General features: G+C 43.2%; 1 protein-coding gene across 1 annotated transcript in view; it reads left to right on the top strand.

Annotated features, from left to right (window-relative positions):
• The window catches only part of NYAP2 (neuronal tyrosine-phosphorylated phosphoinositide-3-kinase adaptor 2), a 230,821-nt gene that overhangs the window by 171,370 nt on the left and 36,253 nt on the right, over nt 1-23,198 (top strand). Inside the window, exons 4-5 of the mRNA XM_006020745.2 lie at nt 5,344-5,556; nt 18,739-18,842. Of these exons, the coding sequence (XP_006020807.1) occupies nt 5,344-5,556; nt 18,739-18,842 (317 nt within the window). The remainder of the gene's footprint in view (nt 1-5,343; nt 5,557-18,738; nt 18,843-23,198) is intronic.

The raw sequence follows: 23,198 nt of genomic DNA, 5'->3' as shown, positions 1-23,198 counted from the left end.
TCACTTCTTGGGCCTTATCATATGGTCGGTACAGTACAGACGGGCTCGATAGCAGACAGCCAAATGCGGCCGGAGTAAGGCCTTCGACAGCCCACTCCTTCCCCTCTTGGTTTCTTTCAGCAGTGCGGACGGAGAAGTATCCGCTTAGCTTCCCCGCTTTGGCACGGTGATATAGGGCATGAGTCCATAGATCGGCCATATTTTCTACAGGAGGCCGTTGACGGTCCCTCCAAGGGCAGTTTAAAGTGATATGATCGACTTCGCCCTCCCCATTTCCCGGGGACCCTGATTTCTGGGTGCTATTTTCCTCTCTCCGCTTTGGTGATCCCATCCTCGTCGCCATGTGGGCGCGTTCTCCGTAAGGTATGTGGGAAAACGGCTGCAGTCGTGTCCTGAGTGGGGCACCGGGTGGTGACACCAACCCAGACACGCTCGGGGATGCCAGGTGCGAGAGGGAGATAAACACCGGAGGCAAAGAGGGGGTGAAATAAAGCTTGATGTTTACTTACACAACAGTTGAACGGTAGGTCGAAATAACTTGGTGAGTGATACAACTTGGAGAACGATACAGATGATAAACTATATACAACAGCAAGAGAATACAGATGACGGACAAGCGACGGGTGACGGGTGAAGACCGCAGTCTAAGTATGATACAAGTACAATGTCTGGCTAGGACAAGGTACAGGACGTTCCGGATTTGCAAGGCAGTAAGCTATGGCGCTCGGAGCAACCAGAGCAGCTTCTGCTGGTGACCTAGGGGTCTGACCAGGCCCCAAGACAGGTGATCAGTCTGTCTTGAGAGTCGGAGCCCGGGGACCCCGCACCAAGGCGTGCGGTCCCCTATATAAAATCTTTAGCCAATCAGAAAGCTCCCCTGATGATAAGTTCTGGAACACATGGACATGCTGGCCAGCCATGGTCTTTGGTTGGCTAGACCACAGGTGATCACGTCCTTAACATTGTGATCACGCGCCGCTTGCATGGTGGATCAGACTGCGGACACACTCCGCCACCACATCACCAGTTACAGATGGTTGTGTCACTTAACCTTTTTTTGGTACAATAATCTGGCAGGGGTCACTTTATCTGTTGACAAGTTTCTGTTGATTTCAGTGAAATATGAGAGTAACCAGGATTGGGGACTTTGTGTCTTTTAGGGCCTCATTACACATTGCACTTTGAGTTGCTCAAATGTTGATTGGCGTCAGTGCTAGCTCAAGTTTGGAGCAGTCACACCTTAAGGCTAAAAATCTCTGACTGCCCCCAGGTTGCCCAGATTTGATTTGCCACTGGAGGTTTGGAGAGCAGAGGCTGGACTAGGAGCTATAGCTGTGAGTTGCCACTAGAGAGTTGGTGACCCAGGAGAGGCTTCTCTCACTGCTCTAGGTGGTGGTGTATGACAGATGGGTTGGAGGGTGGGGGTAGAAACATGAAGCTGGGAAGTGAAGATGGGAGTGGGTAATGAAATTGGAGGTAGAAAGGAAATGGGGGTGGGGGAAGGGTAGTGAAAAGAAGGAAGTCAATCCCCTGAAGGATTAAAAAAAAAAAAATTAAAAAAATAAGAATTGTAAAAAAGAAACAAAGAGGAAGTAAATTAAAGAAGGTCTCATGTTTTAATAAACTGGGATTTGGGATTGCTGTGTTGGGGGTGCTAGTTGTGCTTCCTGGAATGGCTGGGAGGTGGGAGTGGTGAGGGAAGGCTCTTTTAGGAGAGCTATTGCCCCTGCCCTGAGAAGGAAGCCCCAGCTCATGGGGGGCCCAATCTCACCCCTACCTTGTTCCCCTCTACCCCGCTAGTTCCCACTCCTGGACCCATCTGTGCCCTGCCACCTGGGTAACTAGCACGTGCTTTACAGGATGCTTGAACAGGGATGAACCCTTGGTGTTGGGAAGGCCACACCCTCCAGGAGCAGGAGGGGAAGTTGGCTTGGTGCCAGAACTGCCCCTGGGCTGCAGAGTTCAGGGAATCAGAAGTTTGTCCACACTGAACAGGAGGGTGGGGAGGGGACACTGCATGCTGGGATACTGAAGGATTGCAACTTGGGTAGTGCATCTATGGGGAGTGGCCATGCATGAATAGAACACAAGCGGGGTAACACAGATCAGAGAGAAACCTGCCCTGGAGAGCCATGTAAAATTTGCTTAATACTAACTTCAGGTGTTAACGTGTCAAGAATCCATGAATTAAGAGCTCTATGAGCTGCCTAAAATTAATGTGTAACAAGCCCCTTATTTATATTGTAAAGAATTACTGAGGCCTGTTCTTTCGTTTTGTCTGTAACAGTATTTACAGGATGCACATATTATCACTTTATAAAAACATTTCTGCTATATTTGCATGCAAATGTTAAATGAATAAAGTCCTGTGTCATTCTTCATTGATGAATAACCTAATCCAAGCTCCAGATGAACATATGATAGAGCATATTTGTTTATCTTTTGAAATATCAAGTTGCTCAGATCCAGCTCTAATTTGTGGCCTACATTTCTTTATATGGCTCCTTGCATTTCCATGCCTCTTCAAGAATTCAGAAAAGAGACTCTCTTGTAGACATTTCATGCTGAAGGTCCTGGATAGCATGTGTCATGTAATATGGATGCAAAGTATTCTGCAACAATTTGCCTTTGTAGTGGTTCGGGTTACAAAACAGGGAAAGCAAAATCATTGGTTTCTTCCTTATGGTCTTCCTCTATATAAGTAGATGGTCCAAATTGTCAGAGGGCAGAAACTAGAGATTAGATTTTAAGTCTGTTCCTTTCTGAAGTATATCCAGATATTTCTGTTGTGACCTGATACCTTGTATTTGTTTAATTAATGAGGCTTTTTTGTATATTGTTATGCTAAACTAAGAAACTCTTAAAGTTTGGAGAAGAAAACATGTTCCCATCAGAGACATCATTAAAATCTTAATATTCTTTTTTTTTCTCTTTATATAAGCTTATTTCCATGCATTAACTTCTATTTTCAGTAGCATGCTTGTTAACTGACAGTAATTCATATAGCAACCTGGTGTTTGCATAACATAGTGAATACATGAGCATTAGAAATGATAAATTTGTCATCTTATTAATGCTTTCTTTAGGGAATTCCAGAGAAATGTTGGGTTTTTTTCTTATAAACAAGTTCATCAACAGACTAGGACAGGGGTTTTCAACCTTTTTTGGATCAGTGTACCCCCAGTGGCCAGACGCGGTGTGGAGGAGTAGGGGAGACTTGCAGCTAGATGCAGAGCAGTGGCAGCTGCTGCATGCAAGCTTCCCCCGCTTCCCCCCCACCCCAGGTGATCCACCTGTGCGGCAGCGTGGGATGGTGTGTAGTGGCACTCCATCCCCACCCGCCCATCCACATGTACCCCCTAGGGCCTTCTCAAGTACACCTGGGGGTACCCATACCCCTGGCTGACAACCCCGGGACTAGGATGTTAAAGGAACCCACAATCAAGTTAGAAATCTTTTGTCAAGATACAACGAACATATTTGCATGTGCTTGTATGTGGACGTAGTTTTCAGTTTGTCTCCTTCCATACTGTATAGTAGCTCATGCTATCTTTATTACTTTATTATTATAAGAGTTATACATAGCTATGCTGAAATTAAAGTGGGCCAATGTTTTCAATATAAACACACAAGCCAATTGCCCATCAAGGATGATGGGGGGCAGGGGTGGGGTCCCATGATGCCCCCCATGCTGCCGCCATTCTGCCTCTTGCAGGCAGTCGGCCTGCTTGCCTCGGCTGCCCCACCCCCTGTCCAGTCCTTGGTGTGGCTTTGGAATCATGATGGAGCTCCCCCACTCTTGGAGCACTCTGATTGGCTGTTTCCATCAGCCAATCAGACTGCGAATAAAGCATTACAGGCAGACAGACATAGGCTTTTATAATATTACAGTACCTTTGAAAATTAGGATACCATGTAAGAATACCTTTGGGCTTACATTTGAAACACAAAAATTTCAAACACAGAGAAAGTTTCATTACGTTGGAAGCATAAGTTTTTCAGCTTTATATAAATTAACAGAATATTAACTAATTCTTGTGATTTTTAGTTTTCTCTCTGTGAATGTTTTTCCATGCAAATTTTTCACTGATCAATAAAAATAGAGGTGGAAAAGAGCTGTGAATCTATTAGACATAAGTTAGATTTGAAACACTATTCCCCACCGTATTGATGGGCTTGTCAGAAAAGAGGTGTGAAAGAAGCTGTGAAGGGAACATAAAATCAGCAGGGATGGAGAAAACTGGCATCACTGTAAGAAATCTATGGGGACATCAAGACAGGCATGCATGTGCAGTTTGCAATGCCGCAGACCCATCTGCAGCACTGCAAACTGCACATGCAGGCATTTGCTGCACTGCTGATTTGCAGCACAGTGGGTGTTTTGACACCAGGAGATCCTAGTGTAAAAAAAAATAGTAAGAAAAAAACGGGGTGGCACATGTGGCTGCAGTGTGCACCACTCAAAACGGGAGCCTGGCCAGCCAGAACCACACTCTGGCTGCCAGCCAGGTTCCGCGTATCTGGATCACTGCTGCTGGAGGCCCCAGGACCCCAGGCAAGTCTGCTTGGGCCAGCCCAAGTGCTGGCCCAAGCCTCCCCTATCCCACCTGGGGCAACTTGTCACACACCAGAATGTGTGTGCAGGGGTTTTTTAGTTTCGTACTTGTTCCCCAAATTTGTCCATGGGAAACAACTATCCCCCTATCTGTCCCTGGGGAATGAGCATTTCTGCTCATGGGGATGTGCCCTACTTGTTTATGTGCCTGCCTTTCCTACCTTCCACTAACTCCCAAATTTACCAACAGGCAGGCAGTCACTGACTTCAGTGGGATTTACTTAAAGTAATGTGAGCAGAATGCAATCCATGATCTATACTGCTTAGAACATAAGAAATACTCACATTAGACCGTGGGGAAGCACAAGCACATCTGAAGGATGTAACTTATCTAGAAAAAGAAATTTCTGTTGAGACTTGTTCCCAAGGAGTAGAGCGCTGAAAAGAGTTAATGTAATTTCCTAAATGTTAACTTCAGCAATGTAACTAAGAAAGCTCAGTTTGTTTATTATGCAAAATGATACACACATTCTCATAAAATACCATTTCTACAAAAAGCAAACTTGCCATTTTTATCCATCTCATATTCTTATTATTCCTAGTGTCTCATCAAAGAGGGAAAATAAAGGAGAATTATACATTTTTAGGTAAAACCTTGGTTTACATTTACTTTTTAATAAACATGTAAAGTTAGTGAAAATGCATCCTTGTGGGAGAGGAAGTGAGCTGTTATATGGATTTAATTAAATGCACTCTGTAATGGACTGGGGGCTTTGTATGTTTTGTAGAACCGTTAGATGAGCTGAAGATCAGGAGCCACAGCACTGAACCACTACCAAAGTTGGAAAACAAGGAGAGAGGAGGTCATCATGGGACAACTTCCTCTAGGGAGCCAATAAAAGCTCAGGAATGGGATGGAACTCCAGGACTGCCAGTTGCATCCAGTAGACTGGGAAGATCCTCTGTTAGTCCAACCATGTTGGCAGGAAGCAACAGTTCAGGTATGTGAGAGTTTCACAAACACAACAAAGAATCGGATCTCCTGGTACCAATATAAATACAGGAGTTTATCCAGCAAGAAGCCGAGTCAGTGGGATCTGAGTGGCACTTAATGTCAGTTTTTTAAAGATATTAATGTGACTAATGGTACAGATAGATGGTACACTTCTGAAAATCTCTATACACTTCTAAAATTAGGCACATAAATGACTTTCAAAATTTGTCCTTAACACCTTCCTAAGCACTTTAATCTTGAGAGCTGTATTCTTCATTTAATAAGAATTGGATCATTAGTAGCTAATGTTTGAGAATAAACTTCTACCACAAAAATATTTGAACAGAAACAGTAAATTACATATTATATTGAGGCAAAGGGTATTAGCAAAGAACCTTCGTGATTATACTTCCGTGATTATATCATCAATTTAAATACCACATAAGGCAATGAACATACTGAATCAAAAAGAATAAAAGCTATCATATGAATATATGCAGCAGGTGAATACAGAAGAGTTACATGCTTCATGCTTACATGCAAACCATTGCAAAAGTGACTCTACAGATTTCAATAGTCTAAAATCAGATTATATCAGTGTCATCATCAGGGATCCTGATTTTCTCTGATTTAAAAAAAAAATCAGAAATTCTCTGATTTAAAACACCACAAATTATCTGATAAAAACCCTAGAATCTGTGATTAAAATGAAACTCCACTATGTATATAGGTCTCAGTTGAACACAATGTTTTATTGCTACATTTACAGTTTTAAAGCACCATGGAAGCCTACCAGTGCCTCAATCACTATAAAAAATAAATTCCAAATACCTATACATTTTGGCATTTGATTTTGGGTTTTTTATCATGGAAAATTAGAGTTCCCCTGCCCCCTTTGCTTATCAGGACCTACCCACAGCCGCCTGGCTCTGCTGGCCACCATCACTCTCTACCCACAGCCCCTGCCCCTGCTGGTGCCCCTTGCCCCCCCAACTACAGCCCACTACCCCCCCAGTCCTGCCAGAGGGGGCCCCCAGCTGCCAGGGCTAGAGGGCCAGGGTCCTGGGTCCACAGCCCCCTGCCACCTGCAGCAGTGACCAAGTCCTGGCTGCCGCATATGGGAGGCAGCAGCTGCTGCGGTCCCAGTGGGGAGCATGGAGCATGGCTCCCCCTCCCCCAAGGGCGGCATTGCCAGAGCAGAGCCTGTGGGGGGAGGAGGCAGATGTAGGCTGCCCGCTGTGGGCTTGCTTGGGGCTCCCTGCCCCCAGGTCCTCTGCAGCCCACCAGGTGGGACCCAATGTGGCAGGGCAGAGCTGGGAACTGGGGGCCCTCTCCGGCAGGGCTGGGGGGCAGGGGGCTGTGGGTGTGGGGTTAGGGGCACCAGCAGGGCTCAGGGACTATGGGTGGGGAGTGAGGGGGACCAGCAGGGCTGGGGGAGCTGTGAGTAGGGGGTGAGGGGCACCAGAAGTGGGGAGGGGGGGCGCTGTGACTTGGGACTGAGGGGTTTGGAGCTACAACCTGGTGAGCGAAGAGGGAAGAGTTCTGATTTTCCATGATAAAAATCCAAAAATCAAATGCCAAATTTTATAGCTGTTTAGAACTTTTTATAGTGATCGAGGCACTAGTAGGTTTCCAAATTGCTCTAAAATTGTAAATATATCAGTAAAACATTGTGTACAACTGATTCCGGCTCCAACCCAGGGTTGGAGCCGGAGCTGCAGCAGCTGCCAGCCTCCACTCCCCCGCTGCCTCATGCTCAATTGTAAGGCGAGGGGCTGTTCCCACCCCCCATGTTAAAAGGGCAAAAAACCCTTATCTTCTAATTGAGTACATACAATAGTTTGTTTTCTTAACATGTCTACTTGGAAAAAATTGTTATGTATACTATATTAATCCTGGTAAATGTCTTTTACAAAAGTAAAGATTGTGGATGAAGTCACATACTAAAATTGATAAACAGGAAGCCGTTCTGCAGAAGAGTGATCAGTTGTATATAGGAGAGTCTCCACACTGAGTAGAATAGAAAGCTCTCCTGATTATAATATTTTGAAATGCAGACCATGACACATTCACACTGGTGACACTGATGTCATTCCTCAGTAGAGAATCAGGTCCAAGTTACAAACCAAACTGTTCAGTTCACCCAGTCAGTGATATTGGCTGGAACAAAAGGGAAGACAGGATTAAACAGAGTGAGTCAGTCCAAGTCCATCTCCTCATTTAGATAAATCAAAATATTTTAATTCCATCCAACTTTATGGACAGGTTGTTTTTTAAAGACTTGATTCATCTCCCAATAAAATCAGAAAAAACATTGGCCTTGGTCCTCAAATGGTCTGAATTGAAACAATTCCATTGATTTTAATGAGATTTATACCACACTTTAATTATTTGTGAGTTTCTCTTGATTTTTGTGGCAAAGACTTTCAAAACTGAAGAATGAAAACACTATTATTATTACAGAAATACTTTATTAGCTGATTTATTTCCCCACAGAATATCTGCAGCTGATTTTAATTTATTAACTACTATATTTCATTTAAAAAATAGCACACACTAATGTATCATATGTATTTTCCTACGTAGGTCTGTGACTGCTTTTTCCAGTGTGACATTTCATTCAAAGTGCTGTTTAATGTGCTTGTGGATTGTAACTGTTTAGGTGCCTTTAGAAAACAAATTAGTATTATACTGGAATGAAGAAATTTAAAAAGATTGAGGTGTAAATGTATCAAAAGAATACAAGGCAGGGTAGAGATGCACCTTATAAACTAAATCCAATTTAGTCTATACATTTCAGCCCTACACTGCCTTCTGCTGACTTCAGACTAGACTCGCTAAGTACATCTCCTTAAAGTGTGTACAGGTGCTTTATCAAGTCAGTTATTATTCATTCTTATTTAAATATATATCTTGCCTATTAGAATAGCTCAAAGTGGCTTACTATAAATGATGAAATAAAGAGTTCAAATTGATATCAATGAGATGCATGTTAAGTCCTATTGGAACTATGTGAGGATTAATTCAGTTTTTGGATGTGATTCCAGTTTTAGTAATTTCAGTTTTACACCTGTCTGACACTGTTGACTTCAATGAGTTTACTCTTCATCCATGTCCATACAAATAAAATAGGAACCTCCCTCCAAACAGGATTCTGGTATCCACAGAAAGGGTGGCATTTTCTTCCCTTCCTAATTGTACAATTATCCAAATGTGGTCACCCATGGGTGGCACTGTATTTTTTCCTGGTTGCCTATAGGGCATATTTGGTACTTACACACCCAAAGGAATTCTATTCCTGAATATGTAGCTCTGCTCATATCGAAAACTATGTACATGCACAGACTGGGCAACAGAATGACCTCTCATCTTTACACTAAATAGATGAGTGGCTAGGGCACTCATCTGGGAAGTGGGCTCGAGGCCCCCGTTATCCAGAGAGCATCCAAACCTTAGTTTCTCTGACTTCCCAGTGTAACACCATACCACAGGTCAGTCAACCAATTTTCTGTGGCCCTTTTTGAAGCTGGATTCCATGAAAGTGAGGCCAGGTGGTATGTAAAAACCAGCAGTATGTGGCTGAGTGAGGTAGCTGCCTGTCTGGAAGGGAATCGGGGCCTGGGTTCTAGCATGAACACATGTCCCCAGTGGGGCAGAAGCTTCCCCCTGCACTGTCCTCCATCCATTTTTTTCCATTGACTAGGTTTTGGCTCAGTTTCAGAAACAGCACTGAAGAAGAGACTAAATAATGGATGACCTGCGATGGTGGTTAGAGTGTTTGCCAGGAAGTGAGAGAGGCCTGATTCAAACTCCCTGTGGGTAAGGTGGGCCAAGAATTCAGGACTGCTGGCTTACTGGGAGGTGGGGAGGGGGAGGAAAGGGAGAGGAGGGAAGGGGAGGGCGCTGTAGTCACTGAGTTACAGGATCAGAGTGACGAGAGCGACACCTTTCCTGTTCCTAAGTCTAAGTCCTGTAGACACAGATGTTGGCCAACTCCATTTTCAGACATCTAGGTTTGCTGTGTGTCCACAGGAGGTGTGCACACATGTGATGCCTGGTACTGCTCATGCTTAGTTTGCATGACTAAGTAGTCAGAAATAGTCACCCATAAGCACAGGGCTGTGCATCAAGGAATAGACCAAGTGCCAAAAATGCCTTATAGACATATAAAAATGGCTACTTAGATGACCTTGAAAGAATATAATGTCACCCAAAGCTCAAATGATCCCACAATTCTGATTTCATTGCAGCACCATTTTTCAAAGCAAAAGATCATTCTCTGGTCTGTCACACAGTTTGTCAAGGACACTGGCTCCCCATTGGCCACATATGCTTTCCATCAAAGAGCTCCTTTGGAAAGCAATTTCAGTGACTTTAACCATGCCAGCATTCAAAACATGACATTTGCTATTTCAGTGAAAAGCCACAGGAGGTCTACTAACTGGGAGGCTACATATGATTTAACTCTGGGAGCTCTAAAGAGCGTTTTCTGGAATGTTGCTCTTTTTCTTGGTGGCACTAAGCATTTTGCATTGACACCTGCTGCCTGAGACAGGCATTGCATTTCATTTTAGATATTTTATGGAATTGATTTTGATGCCATGTTTGGTTTTGTTTTGTTTTCTTAATCACCATCAATATAATGCTCAGCCAACAAGTTTAGGTCTCAAACTGGAAGTGTTGCAAATGATCAGGCAGGAAGTAAGTACACCATACTTAATCAGGGATTGTGGTTAGGATTCCAAAGGTAATAAATTGATAACTTCAACTGCTGTGGAACAAATACTGACAAGATATGCTGGACTTGATTAACCCCTGCTACTCTGAAGTGGGTGGTAAACTGCATCATGCTGTACTAGCTGCTGCAATTAAGGAGAATCACCCTACAGCAGCGGCAATGCAGCCCTAGAGATCATTCAAGTGAGGGCAGCTTCCAACTGGGGTATAAGCTGGCTACTGAAAAGGGCTCCTCAGGAAGATGAGGATGCTTATATAGCTACAACTAAAGGTTTGCTCTTCCAAATGTGTAATCTGGTTTCAATAACACGGCAGTTTCTTTCTAGATAATAGTATATACGTGCCTGATTGAACATTTAAAATACAGGGTATTCTTGGAAAGATTACTGAGGAGAGAGTGTATCCAGTGTTCTGGGTAGAATAAATGTGCATGTGAAAAACAAAACTTTAGATTTATGCACTTTAATACATATGCACTTTTCCATTTGATGGAATTTTATGCATGTGTATAATAAGGGATCCTGTTTTTTTCTGTTTAAAAAATCACAGATTCTCTGATTTAAAACCCCCAAAATCCGTGGTTCAAATGAAATGTATCTATCTATCTATCTATCTATCTATCTATCATTAAAATTTTAAAGCAATTTGGAAACCTACCAGTGCCTCAATCACTATAATAAAATATTCTGTATACCTACAAATTTTGGCTTTTGATTTTGGGTTTTTTATCATAGAAAAATCAGAGCTCCCCCTGTTACTAGCACACAGTTCCAGGCCTCTCACTCCCAAGCCACAGCCCCCCCACCCTTGCTGGTGCCCCTTAATCCCCCTCCCCCTCACCACAATCTCCCACAGCCCTGCTGGTGTCCCTCACTCCCCACCAACATCTCCCAGAACTCCTGGTGCCCATTACAGGGGCCCCAGCTGCCAGGGCTATGGGGCCAGGGACCTGGGTCCGCAGCCCTCTGCCCCCAGCAGCGTTCAAACCCTGGCTGCCACCTGAGGGAGGTGGCAGGTGCTGCAGCAGAGCAGAGCACAGTCTGGCTTCCCCCTCCCCCATGGGTGGCACAGCCTGAATGGAGCCCTTTTAGGGATGTGGACTTGGGCTGCCCACTGCAGGCTTGGGGTTGTCCACCCTGCTGCCCTCCCCCTGGGGCCTCCACAGCCCAGCAGGTGGGATCCAGCAAGCCAGGGCAGAGCGGGGCTGGATGGAAAGCTTATTACCACCGCTGGGAGCTCCATGCTGCCCTGGCACAGCATCCCATCTGCCTAGCAGCAATAAGGGGCACAATTCTGTGCCACCACATCCACTGCTGCTGAGTGGGCAGGGCATGTTTCACCAGGGCAGTGCAGGGCTCGTGGCAGCAAGGAGCTTCCTTTCCTGGATCTGCTCTACCCTGGGCTGTGGAAGCCCTGAAAGGAAGGCTGCAGGGTGGGGAACCTGAACTGCAGCGGGCAGCCCGCACCCACAGCCACCCCCACCTTGAGTTCCCCCTGCCCGCCAGGAGTGCACACAGCCATCCATCCCTGCCCCATGGACAAGCTGCCTGTGGCTCCATCCCACTCCCTGCCGGGGCCTTGCAGTCATTCATTCCAGCCCCAAGCCCCATGCTCTGCCTCAGCTGGGCAGCAGCCCCAGCCCAGCCCAATTTCTTCCCTCCCTATGGGGACCTCAGTCCCTCCTCCCCACACCAGATTTACCTGTGGGAAGCTGTTCTCCAGGCTGCCTGGTGGCCAAGTGCATGTGCAAGCATGCACATATATATGGCACCCCTGCCAGACCACCCTTCTCCCCCTGTCCCCAGCCTGTTTGAAACTGGAACTTTGCCAGTCTGCAAAGAGCTCTTTTCAAAAGTGGAAAATTTTGTTTCTCCATTAAAATGGAAAAACTCCTTTTTTTCCTGTTAAAAGGGAAAATCTGTGGGATTTTTTCTGTTTTTCAATGGGAAATGGAAAACCTGGATCTCAGTTCCTAATTGCTGTAACAGAAGACAAAGCATCCACCTAGCCCAGTGTCTGACGGCAATCAGGTTGGTCAGGCATGACTTGCCCTCGGTGAATCCATGCTGACTGTTCCTAATTGCCTTCTCCTCCTAGTGACAGGTGCAGCCACAATGGGGTCCAGGGGCTGGTGGCAGAAGGGACAGATGAGATCTAGCACCTCAAAGCCAGGCCTGATTCAGTGCCCCAGGCTAGAAGGCCTAGTTAGATTAAAGGTGAGAAGGCCAATACCCCAACAGACAGAGGGAACAAAATCCTGGTAACATCTGTGAGGCATGAGGCACGGTAAAGGGAAGGATTTAGAGTCATGCAATTAGCCCTTAAGGCATTGGGTGCCCAGCTAGGTGGAGGTGACTGGAGAGGCCCAGCCAAGGACCTGGAACTGTAGAGGCTCAGGCAGAGGCCTGGGAACTGCTGGCTAGAAAATGGTATTTAGAGATTTGCTTTTGGAAATTGAGTTGTAGGTAAATATATATTCATTAGAATAATGACTTAGGGCAGTGGCAAGGGTTAATTGATTTCTATAGGACTGGTTCTCACACAGATTAATAGCCTTCAAGGCAGACAGGGTGTCTAAACTAGGCAAACAACAAGGCCAATGGATATACACATAGCCTGGGAAATTGTGGGCATGTATCACACTGCTTCATAACATGAGATAAGGTGGCACGAGCTCACAAGGCCCAAGGGTGGGGGGCCTGAGAATTCAGATTTTGGGAGAACAGACCATATTAGGAAAATACCAGGAAAGCCCAAATTAGGATGTGTGCATGTGATGGGCTTGTGAAACAAAGGAATATGCTAACAGGAAAGAATGTGGACAGTATGACGACCACAGAAAGACTAATTGGGGATAGCCATGGATGAAGAGTCATGAGGAGGGGAAAAGAATACAAAAGAAGGGACTTTAGAGCAGGCTCCCCAAGAGGGGTCCCTGAGAGGGGAACCCAAGGCACCATGGACAGAGGGCATACTGCCAGCCCATCTCATTCACCTCACTTGGTGGGGATGGGCCTCGGCTTCCATCCTCCAAGCTGCTGACATCTGACATTCAAGAGAAAACCTCAGAGTGAAGCTTGCATCCTGGCCAGATGAACCTTGACTCTGATGACAGCCGTAGGACTGGTTGATATATAGAATTATTTGTATTATTATTATCTGCTATTACTGTGTATCAATAAAATTTGTCTATTATTGAAGAGGAAAGGTTGTGGTCAATTTGAGGGTTTGGGTCCACCCAGAACAAGGTATCTGGGTCATAAATCCAGTGCCAACAGGGACCAGTGATGACCAGTAGGGTGCCAGGGACCCTTGCACCCTTGCATGTTCAGTGGAAACAGGGCTATGCGAAGTTCCATGGGCATCCTCCCTATTTATCATTATTCCATCAGGGTGTGGCTGGTGAGATGTGAAAGTGCCCTACGGGTGGAGTGGGGCACAGTCACGGGGCCACCACAGGTGTCACAGCCACCCCTGCGACCCTGACGTGTTGCAGACTGACTGGTCTGTAGTTCCATGGATCTTCCTTCTTCCCTTTCTTAAAGATGGCCACTATATTTGCCTTTCTCCTATCATCCAGGACCTCCCCCAATAGCAGGTAGGAAGTAGGAAAGAAGATGTAGTCCACATCAGCTGTTCCTCTGTAATTATTTCATGTGCCTTTCTTCTGAAAAGTAAAAGCTACACTTGGAATAGTCTACCTCTCAATGAAATGGGTAAATACTGAGGTGTAAATTCTACTTACCACAAGGCAGGAGTGGACGCACTGTGGAGTAGCTAGTGAGTGATAAAGTTGTAGCTAGTGAGCTCCCCACCCTTTAAATCAGCATAATTTATTCATCTGTCTATATGATAAATGTGTAATCCTTTCTCACATCCCTTTAAAGTGTGATATCAATTAGATCTATTAATAATGAATTCCACAGAATTATTAGGCACTTAGTAAAATATTTTAAGTAAACTGCTGCTTTTTCCAATCCTGACTAGCAGCTGCATAGACAATCCTGAAAATATTTGTATGTAACAGAAAAATATTTTATGATTTCTTCCTCTGTGGTATTTGATTTTTTGCTCATATATAACCAGTTATTCATACTTTAAGGATACTAATATGGTTAAACCAATATGATGATAATAAGAGTGTTTCAGTCCTCAAAATGTGAATGTTTCCGTATTTTGCATATGATTACTATACAACCTGTCATGTTTTCTTATTTAATTCAAGATGTTCTTCTTGGCAGCCCTAGCACATTAGCAATATTTCTATTTTCATGTGCAAAGGAGAGACTGTGACAGGATCAGGATAAGAAGCTTCTCCAATGCAAGTGACAGCCAGAATATTTTTTTGAATTAAGATTAGGATAGGCCAAATGAAGACTCCCTTGGATGAATATAAGAATTCTTCTGGTAAGATCCAGAAATTAAATTTCTTCAGAACAGTTGTGTAGCTGAAGAATGTGCGAAACATATCACACTATTATAAAATAAAGCAAAAGAATTCAGAAAATTCTTGATGTAGGATACAAGTATCTGCTTTATTAGTAAAAAAAGAAAGAAACACAAAACAACCAAACAAACCTTCCATTCATACCTGAAGACAGTCGGTTATTCGGTGATTGTGCAGGTATCCAGTTCCTTTAAAAATCAGGTCGCTTTGGTAGGTGCCCAAATATATATTTAGGCGCCTGATTTCAGGCAACCACATTTCTGTATCTATACTCTAAATTTTTATGGTGAATCAACATTTCTTCCAATATGATTCTACAACATGGTACCACAAAGAGCAGTCCCTTTGGCTAAGTAAAGACAGTTATCACATCCATCTTAAACCAGTTTCAGCCATTTTGAAAGCAGTTAACGTGCACTGAAATTCTGTTGTGTTATAAATCTTAACCAGTTTTTGATCACTTGTACTGGCTTGTGTAATTTCTGTCCCTGGCCTTTGTCTATGTGGAGATCCAGTGGTATCCCTGGGCCTGATACACAGTGGTTCCATATCGGGTTCAGGGCCTCATTTCTCATTAATGCTTCCTGAAAATGTTGATTTTTTCCTTTTACAGCACAATGTGGAGGATTTTGTATCTGTGGAAAAAATATTGCCACAAAGTTGAATTAGCAAACACAGCAACTACCCCTCAATATTTGTTTGTTAACAAATTTGATTTGTTTGATAAATTCTACAGAACAGCCCCCTCCATTTCTAAAATGAACCCTTATGTCTATGTGGACATTTGTGTTCAAGTCTCATGATGCTCATTGATTGTAATGGGCATTGCTCCTTGCTAGTCAAGTGCATTGCCTGCATTGGCCCCAATCCAACAAAGCACTTAGATTCACATGCTTGTGAGTTCCCTACATAACAGTACTAGCTCTTGTCAGCAATGGAGTGGCTAGCAGCAATGTCAAAAGACTCCTGCTTCTGCATTCAGACTAGAGTTTTGTATTTATAGCAGAGGACAACCTTTGAGGCAGGTTTATTTGGATCCTGAGAGTTCCCCAAGTGCTTACTACTCTATTGAGGCATGTTAGGGCATGTGGTCCTAGGGCTATCAGTTAATCTGGCTCCTGCTCTACACAGTGCATTAGGGATGCACAGAGTACTCAGTAATGTTCTGTTTAGTTCTCAGCACTGGCTTGGCTCTACCTCAGGTTCACCACATGCTTTCACTGAAAGCTTTTGCTTTGTTGGCTATACTCTGGGACCCTCTTTTTGGGGAGAAGCCAGGAAGGCCCAGAATCAGTACAGTAAAGAGACCCTGCAGACAAGTCCAGATACCTGCATTTGAACAATTCAAACCAAAAGCTGAAGTTACCAAAGGTGAAAGAATAATGATGTGATGATAGAAGTTCAACCCCATCATGCTAAGTGTGCATCTACACTGACAATGCCTGGGAAGGGGTGCTCTTGACCCAGTGGTGTAACTAGGACAGGGTGACTGGGGCAGTCACCTCAGGTGCCAACTTCCAGGTTAGTGGAGAAAATAAAAAAGGCTGCTGCTGCAGCTGTGCAATCATGATAGCAATAGCACAGTGCAGCAGAATTCAAAGCTGCCCTGTGAGCATTGCTGCCCCTGGTTATGTTGGTATGGCTCTGTCTTGAGCATGCTGCTCACTTGTTCCGAAACTACAAATGCAGCATTGAAGCCACTCTGGAGACTTCCCCACAGATGTTCTCAAGCCTTCCAGATATTTCAAGAGCAGGCACAAAGATGCCCCCAAAATGGTTTTACTATCACATCTCTGGCTTTGGCATGTGGTATATGCATCGTGCTACAGGGCATTGTTTCCCAGGCATGCTGGGAAATCAGTGTAGAGATACCTTTAAAAGGATTTGTTAGAATTTCTTATTTAAATACAGTGCTGATTATGCTCCAAGTCCTGTTAGCTTGAGTATAGCAAAAAGATAGTGCTCTGCAAAGAAACAATGTAGTGTTGGATATACAGGATACGGGGTAGTCAGCTGCGCAGTCCGTGTTTGACAGACAATTTACAAGGAAAAAAAATCCAGTCAAATGCACACTATGAAGATGTTACTCACAGCAGAAATTACTCTTAAATTGTTTTCATTCAGTGGGAGTAAAAGTGTTTGTACCAATATCAATGTCAGAATCTCATTCACTGTGCAGTCTGCTCTTCTGGATGCATGAGAGATAGATAGAGCTTAATTTTGAAACTTCCTTTACTAAGGACTGCTGTGAAATGTACAACCATTCTAACACTGTAAAATATATTGCATGAGAGATTTAAAAAAAAAAGGAAAGAAAGAAACTAATACCTCATCTGAGTGGGATGCATTTTAATTTCTTTGATGCCAGATGAAAGGACTCATTTTGGCAAGGAGACGATACTCTCCCAGTGCTGCGTGTATATCCAAATTGGAAATGATGACAGGTTTCTCTGTTTCCTCAAAGCAATGAAAACAACTCGGAAGCAATGGCAGACAATATCTCGGAGTTTTTGACATCAGTAATGTTAACTGAGATAATACTGGCCGAAAATCTGTTTTTGCTTATCATGGAGACAGATTAGTGTCTCTGGTTAACAGTGGAAAAAAACTATTATTAAGCCCAGTCTTGGCTTCCTTGAAATCGCAACAAAACTTCAGCAGTGCTTTACATGGACACAATATGAAGACATCAAAAAATCAGAAGTAGAAAAAAACATTTCCAAAGAGATTTAATCTAATGTATAGAATACTGCCTTAGTCTAAAAAGGCAAAACAACAGATTATGCTCAAGATGACAGATTATTGTATCACTCCACTCTATACATGCCTGTTGGCCCATGTTATACACCTACTAGGGACAAGTGACTTGATGACTGACTTAGCCAAACACCAAACAGCACAAATATATTTCATGTTCAAACAGCTGAATATTAACCAGCTTCATATTTGGCTAGTGCTTATTTGCCCATCTCAAAATTCTCACTGATGTAAGCACTGTGGCATAAGCACCCTGATCTTTTTAGACCATGCAAGAATTAAAGTAGCAGTAAAATATATATACTAATTATATATATATAAGTTTTGAATTTGAAAGGAGCTGTTCTGGTCCTACTGCTAGAGCACAGTACAGCCTGCCAGTTCTCCTGAAAATTTCAAAGGATATGGAGTGGCTACAAGAGGAGTTAGAGTGGCAGATATGGCCCAGCCAAAAGAAGATCTGTGATGTGAGTGTATGTGGTCAAAGTATACAAAAGCAGCCTTAAGGAAAGATATTTTTAACCAGACATGAGGAGACACATTTCTTACCATCAGAAACAGGCAGGTCTGAAGTCCATGCAGTATGATTAAAGTTCCAGCTTCCTTATCCTCCATGTTCTGACCTCACTGACCTTGACTATCCGTTATTTCCAGATTTCTGTGTGCAGTAACATAGCTGGGGGGGAGGGGAGGGGAGCAGGTCAAGCACCCCAGGCGTCAAAGCGAAGAGGCACCGACAGGCGCTGCCCAGCCAGGGCAAAGCTCAGGACTGAGCCATAAGCAGCTCATTTTGGCCGGGGGGGGGAGGGCAGCTCCCACCACTGTGAGCACTCTCGGGCAGACTTGGGGATGCATGTGCCCCCTGGATCTGTGTGCGGGGCATGGGCGGGCTGCTGCTTTGGGCTTGACCTGGGCACGAAATTTCCTTCCTATGGTACTGATCATTCCAAATTATTATTTTTATTCTGGGAACTCCTTCATAGCCTTTAGCATGTGGAGTTTAGTCAGCCTTACTCTATTCTTTAACTACAGTGGCTGCTTGTGCCTGGAAGACAACTTTTATTTATGACTTCGCCAACTGCCTAAGAATTTGTCTAGCAATCTGGACTGGATATCCATCCCTAGGAGAGTACGGACTGAAATGGGATGGTTGTTAAATCTACTCCTGTTACTTGCTTGACCGGTAGTAAGCTGTGTCACCTTGTTCATTGGAATGTTTTGTTTGTTTTCTTTCCCTGCCTTCTGTAGAGCCTAAAGCAAGCTGCAGATTAGGTCGATCTGCATCCACGTCAGGTGTGCCTCCTCCATCAGTTACTCCTCTCAGGCAAGCCAGTGACCTTCAGCCAAGCCAGGTACCATCGTTACCCAATCGCGAATGACTTCATGTGCTCCGACATGCCAAATATCTCTCACCTTCGTGTCTGTCATTTGTTACAGTAAATGATTTTTGTTGTTGTTTGTCTTTCTTCTTGTGTGAGCGTGTTGTATGTAAGTCTGTGTGTGTGTATATTAGTGCGCGCGCGTGTGTGTGTGTGTGTGTGTGTGTGTGTGCCATTGGCAATGGAATTCTATCTTCCAAGGCTGGTAGAATTTTCTTTGCTATTAATTCTTAAATCTTTTTTTTTATGTCTCTTACTTCCTTCATTCTGTAATATAAATGTAGCAAATCTGTATTATATGTATTGACCCAGTTTTTTATTTTTTCATGTTTTGTGAACTTTTTTACTGTCTTTAAAATTTATCAAACTTTGATAAATTTAATCTATGTTTTAGTGTAGATTTCTTTTAAATGTCTTGTCTAAAGCACTTGCACCAATGTTTGTCAATGACTTGTATACACCTTTTGACTTCTGCCCTGTTATACTGTACTATTTGTGTCAGTCATATTTGTTTTTTGAGCTCAGTGCATGAATGTATTACACTGTGAATTATCATTGTCCTTAAGATTGCCCACATACCAGATTATTTTGTTTATATATGGCAGCTAAATTCTCTTCAACTATAGGTCATAGAGTACTAATAGGGCTATTAAATAGTCACTGTAGTTATGTTCATTGTAAATTGGTAAAACAAACTAAAACAAACAAAACAAAATAGAGGGGAAAAAACTTTCATATTTAAATCGGAACTACTTTTCTTAACAATAACAACAATGCCAGGCTGACCCTTAATAACAAAATGTGCTTATGCTTGGCAAGTTATACCTATGTTATCACCTGAAGGAAAGAAAAGAGAAATAAAATGACATTTAAGTGTGTTTTACATACTAATATTTAGGTTCTGTTCATTCTGATGCAAAGATGAGTTTCATCTTACTAGTTTAGCTCAGCTAACTGCAAAAATTAGTAACTGGGGAAATGACCCTATTTAAAAGATTAATTGATGCCTTCCTTCAAACGTGAAGCATTCCAATGTTTTCTGCTTTTATTTTACTTGTTTATATGTATTTTCTGCATGTCTGTTTATGCTGTAATTCTCAAATGGCACTAAGGGAATTAGGCCTCTAAATCCCATTACATTTCAATGAGATCTGAGGGACAAGGCTCCTTTGGGAACTCTACTAATTCAAGATTTAATCATTTTTAGCTTGGTGAGTTTGCAAGGAATTCTGAGCCCAAACCCCTGCTACTGGAAACTGGCATAGCACATGAAGCAATGTCAGTTTACTCAACCTGGGAATCAACTCTTTGTTAGGAACATAATAGATAACTACATCCAAATAGGCTGAACTACTTTAACTTGTTAAATTGAAGTAAGTGCTAATCCATTACTTTTGTGTCCTGCTAGATATGATGCCTAAAATAATCTTGAATATTAATCAAAGATATTTTAGATGATAAAATTAAACCCTTAATGATGACTTAAAATGTCAGGCCATTTAAAAAGCCTGTGAATAATTTTTCCTTCTTGGATAACTGCACTTCTGAGTATTTTTGAGTGACCCAGTGCACATGTGATACGTGATTTATGATTAAATGGCTCATAGCTGGCAAAACACATTGCTGGTTACTTCTGGCAGATGCACCTTGAATATTATGAATGGTTTTTTGTATCTTGGTTTGCATTAAACCCTGAAAGCAGAACTTGATATGATAGCAGAGATAATGAGCTTTCTCGAAACTGCAGCAGACAGGGTTCATTAGAATTGTGGAGAAAAGAATCCCATTCACTCTAGGTAGAAAAAAGGAATACAGATGATGAGAGAAAATTTCAAATAACTGATAGAAGATGTGCCTGTTAATAGCGTAATATATAATGTATATCTGGGTTTCAGGAAAAAATAAAAGAAAACATGGTATTAGCTTTCCATCATTTAAATCTAACTTTGCAACTGGCAAATTACAGGAATAGCTTACCATTTTGACATGTTAATTTGATCCTGAACTCAAATACAATGGCTACTCCATCTTACTTCAAGTTGATGGAATCAGGCTTAGAGTTTCTAAGAGCAGTTTATTGTATATTATACTTCCATTTGTTAGTGGAAAAATGAACTTTACAGCCTGCACAGATGTTGTTTTGTGTTATTAAAGAGCAGGGCTAGCCCCACCTTTCTGCTCCCTAGATAGAGCAGTGAGGGCTGGCTCACTGACTCTCCCTGCCACCCTCCGCCCCCCAGCAAAACCTGGCTGGAGTCTGGGGCCAGAAACGGAGGTTAAACTTACCTTCCGCTGAGTACAGAGCTGCCTTGCCCCGCTGGATTACTTAGTGCTGGCTACGACAAATCCCAGAAGCACCTGGAAGCAGGAAGAGGAAGTGATGAGCAACCCTGCAGAGTCCTGCTGATATGATTGTGGACTGCAAAGCCCAGAGACCTTGAGGGCAGCAGGAAGAGAAAGTGAACACACAGCCTATGCTGGCTATGTGCCAGAGAGCCATGCTCTGGTGCCCCCCAAGTTTCTGGCTTCAGCCACTGCAGGCATGTGGCTGCATTTTCTGAATCAAAAGTGAATGTCTGTTCATTTGCTTATTCAATCTTTGCAGTTTTAGACTAACCTGCAAAGACTGAATCAATTCAGTCTCAGGCTTTTTGATTGTCTGTACTTACCTTATGCAGTCATTTGTATAAGGCCTGATGCCCTTTCTCTTTGCAGTGCCCTGTGCCCTATTGACAACTCTGTTATGTTAGAAACTTTGTTCAGTTCTACTGCAGTAGGGGGATGTAAGCAAATACTAACTGGTGTTAACTAATATATCACTAACTTACACACTGGTGTGCTGAGAAGACAGGATTGTTATCAGGCTCGCAACTTTAGAAGGGGGTATAAGAACACTGTAAAGGAATGCCCTGACCACACAGGAAATAAACTCAAAACTGCTAAATATTAATCCAACGTAGAAGAATGATCAGCCATAGATCCAATTACTTAGAGACCTCTGAATACAATAAAAATGGCAGGAGTTGGGGAGAAGTAATTGTATTGGCAAGATAGCTGTAGAAGTTACAGTTTACAAATGCCCATGCTTATAACTGCCTCCATATAAACTGGCCAGCCTTACCTAATACTGTGTCATCAGGACTGTGATCTTGGGACTCTTAAATCTAGTTCAGCTCATATATTGACTATTTGTGTGACTATTGGAATTTAACCTCTTTGTTTGTCTCTCCTCATCAGTATATTAGTGCTGATAATGCCTTTGCAGGAAAAATATGAAGATTTACTAGTTAATGTTTTTAAAGCATTTTGGATCTTGAAAGTGCTGTTTAAGTGCTAAGCATTATTTCAATCACTCTATAAATAAAATAGAAAATATTTCTGCAAGCAGAGATGAACTAATGGACTCTAAACTACTACTAAATTATGGAACTATGAGGGGTCAAAATTAAAGAAGGGTTGAACCAATAATCAGTGGTATTTAATTTGACCTTCATAAGTGCTGAGGACATTATAAAAGAGCTGGATATAGAAAGTAATTCTTGGATCAAGTAATCATGGGTTAATTCAGTTTGAATGGAAAGAGATATAAAATCTGCAACTAAGATTCTTCATTTCAAAAAGGTAAGTTTTCAGAAAATAAGGCAACTAGAGTGTTATGTAGAAGTTGTTATATCTGCCAGGGGATTTTAGGAGGGAACAGCAGAACTGTAGGCAAGGGACTGCTCTCTGAATAAATAAGCTTTATTGTTCTATAGCTTAACTCCTTGGTCTTTTGAGAGCAACACACCCTTAGCCCTTGTCACCTCTGATTTCTTTGAGGTCATCTCCCCCTTCAATTTACCTGCCACACTTTGTTGGAATTATATCTTCTGAAAAGGGAGGCTGCCCCAGGGCTCCCCAAGCCAGAGCTCATGCTCATGAGTACAGGTATCCCTACTCATTCCCTTAAGGGCTAATTATGTGGCCTCCTTATCATCTCCCCTTTTAGCTAGGGCCAAGCCTTACCTTACTGATCACTCACTAGCTTAGGCCTGCATCCTCTGCCCATCCCGGACTCAGGCCTCTGTCTTTTTCCACCCATGGCTGGGCACTTCATCCATCCTGGCTACTCCCAGGTGTGGCCCTAAGTCCATGAACCTGTTTCCACCTCTTGGAGGCACTGAGTCCCTAGCCCTGGTCTCTACCCTCCTCTGGACTCTGGGTCCCTGCCTCTGTCAGTCTTCAGCTGTGGCTGTCCTTGGCCTTTGACCTCTCTGCCCAGGTCCTGGGTCAGTTGAGACCCAACCCCCCCCCCCCCCCCGCCACACCCCCCCGGGTCTTTTTTTTTTT

The sequence above is a fragment of the Alligator sinensis genome, unplaced genomic scaffold, assembly GCF_000455745.1.
Source record: "Alligator sinensis unplaced genomic scaffold, ASM45574v1 scaffold596_1, whole genome shotgun sequence".
NCBI lineage: Eukaryota > Metazoa > Chordata > Crocodylia > Alligatoridae > Alligator > Alligator sinensis.
Note: the sequence above shows the minus strand (reverse complement) of the source record. Positions and strands in the feature narration are given on the sequence as shown.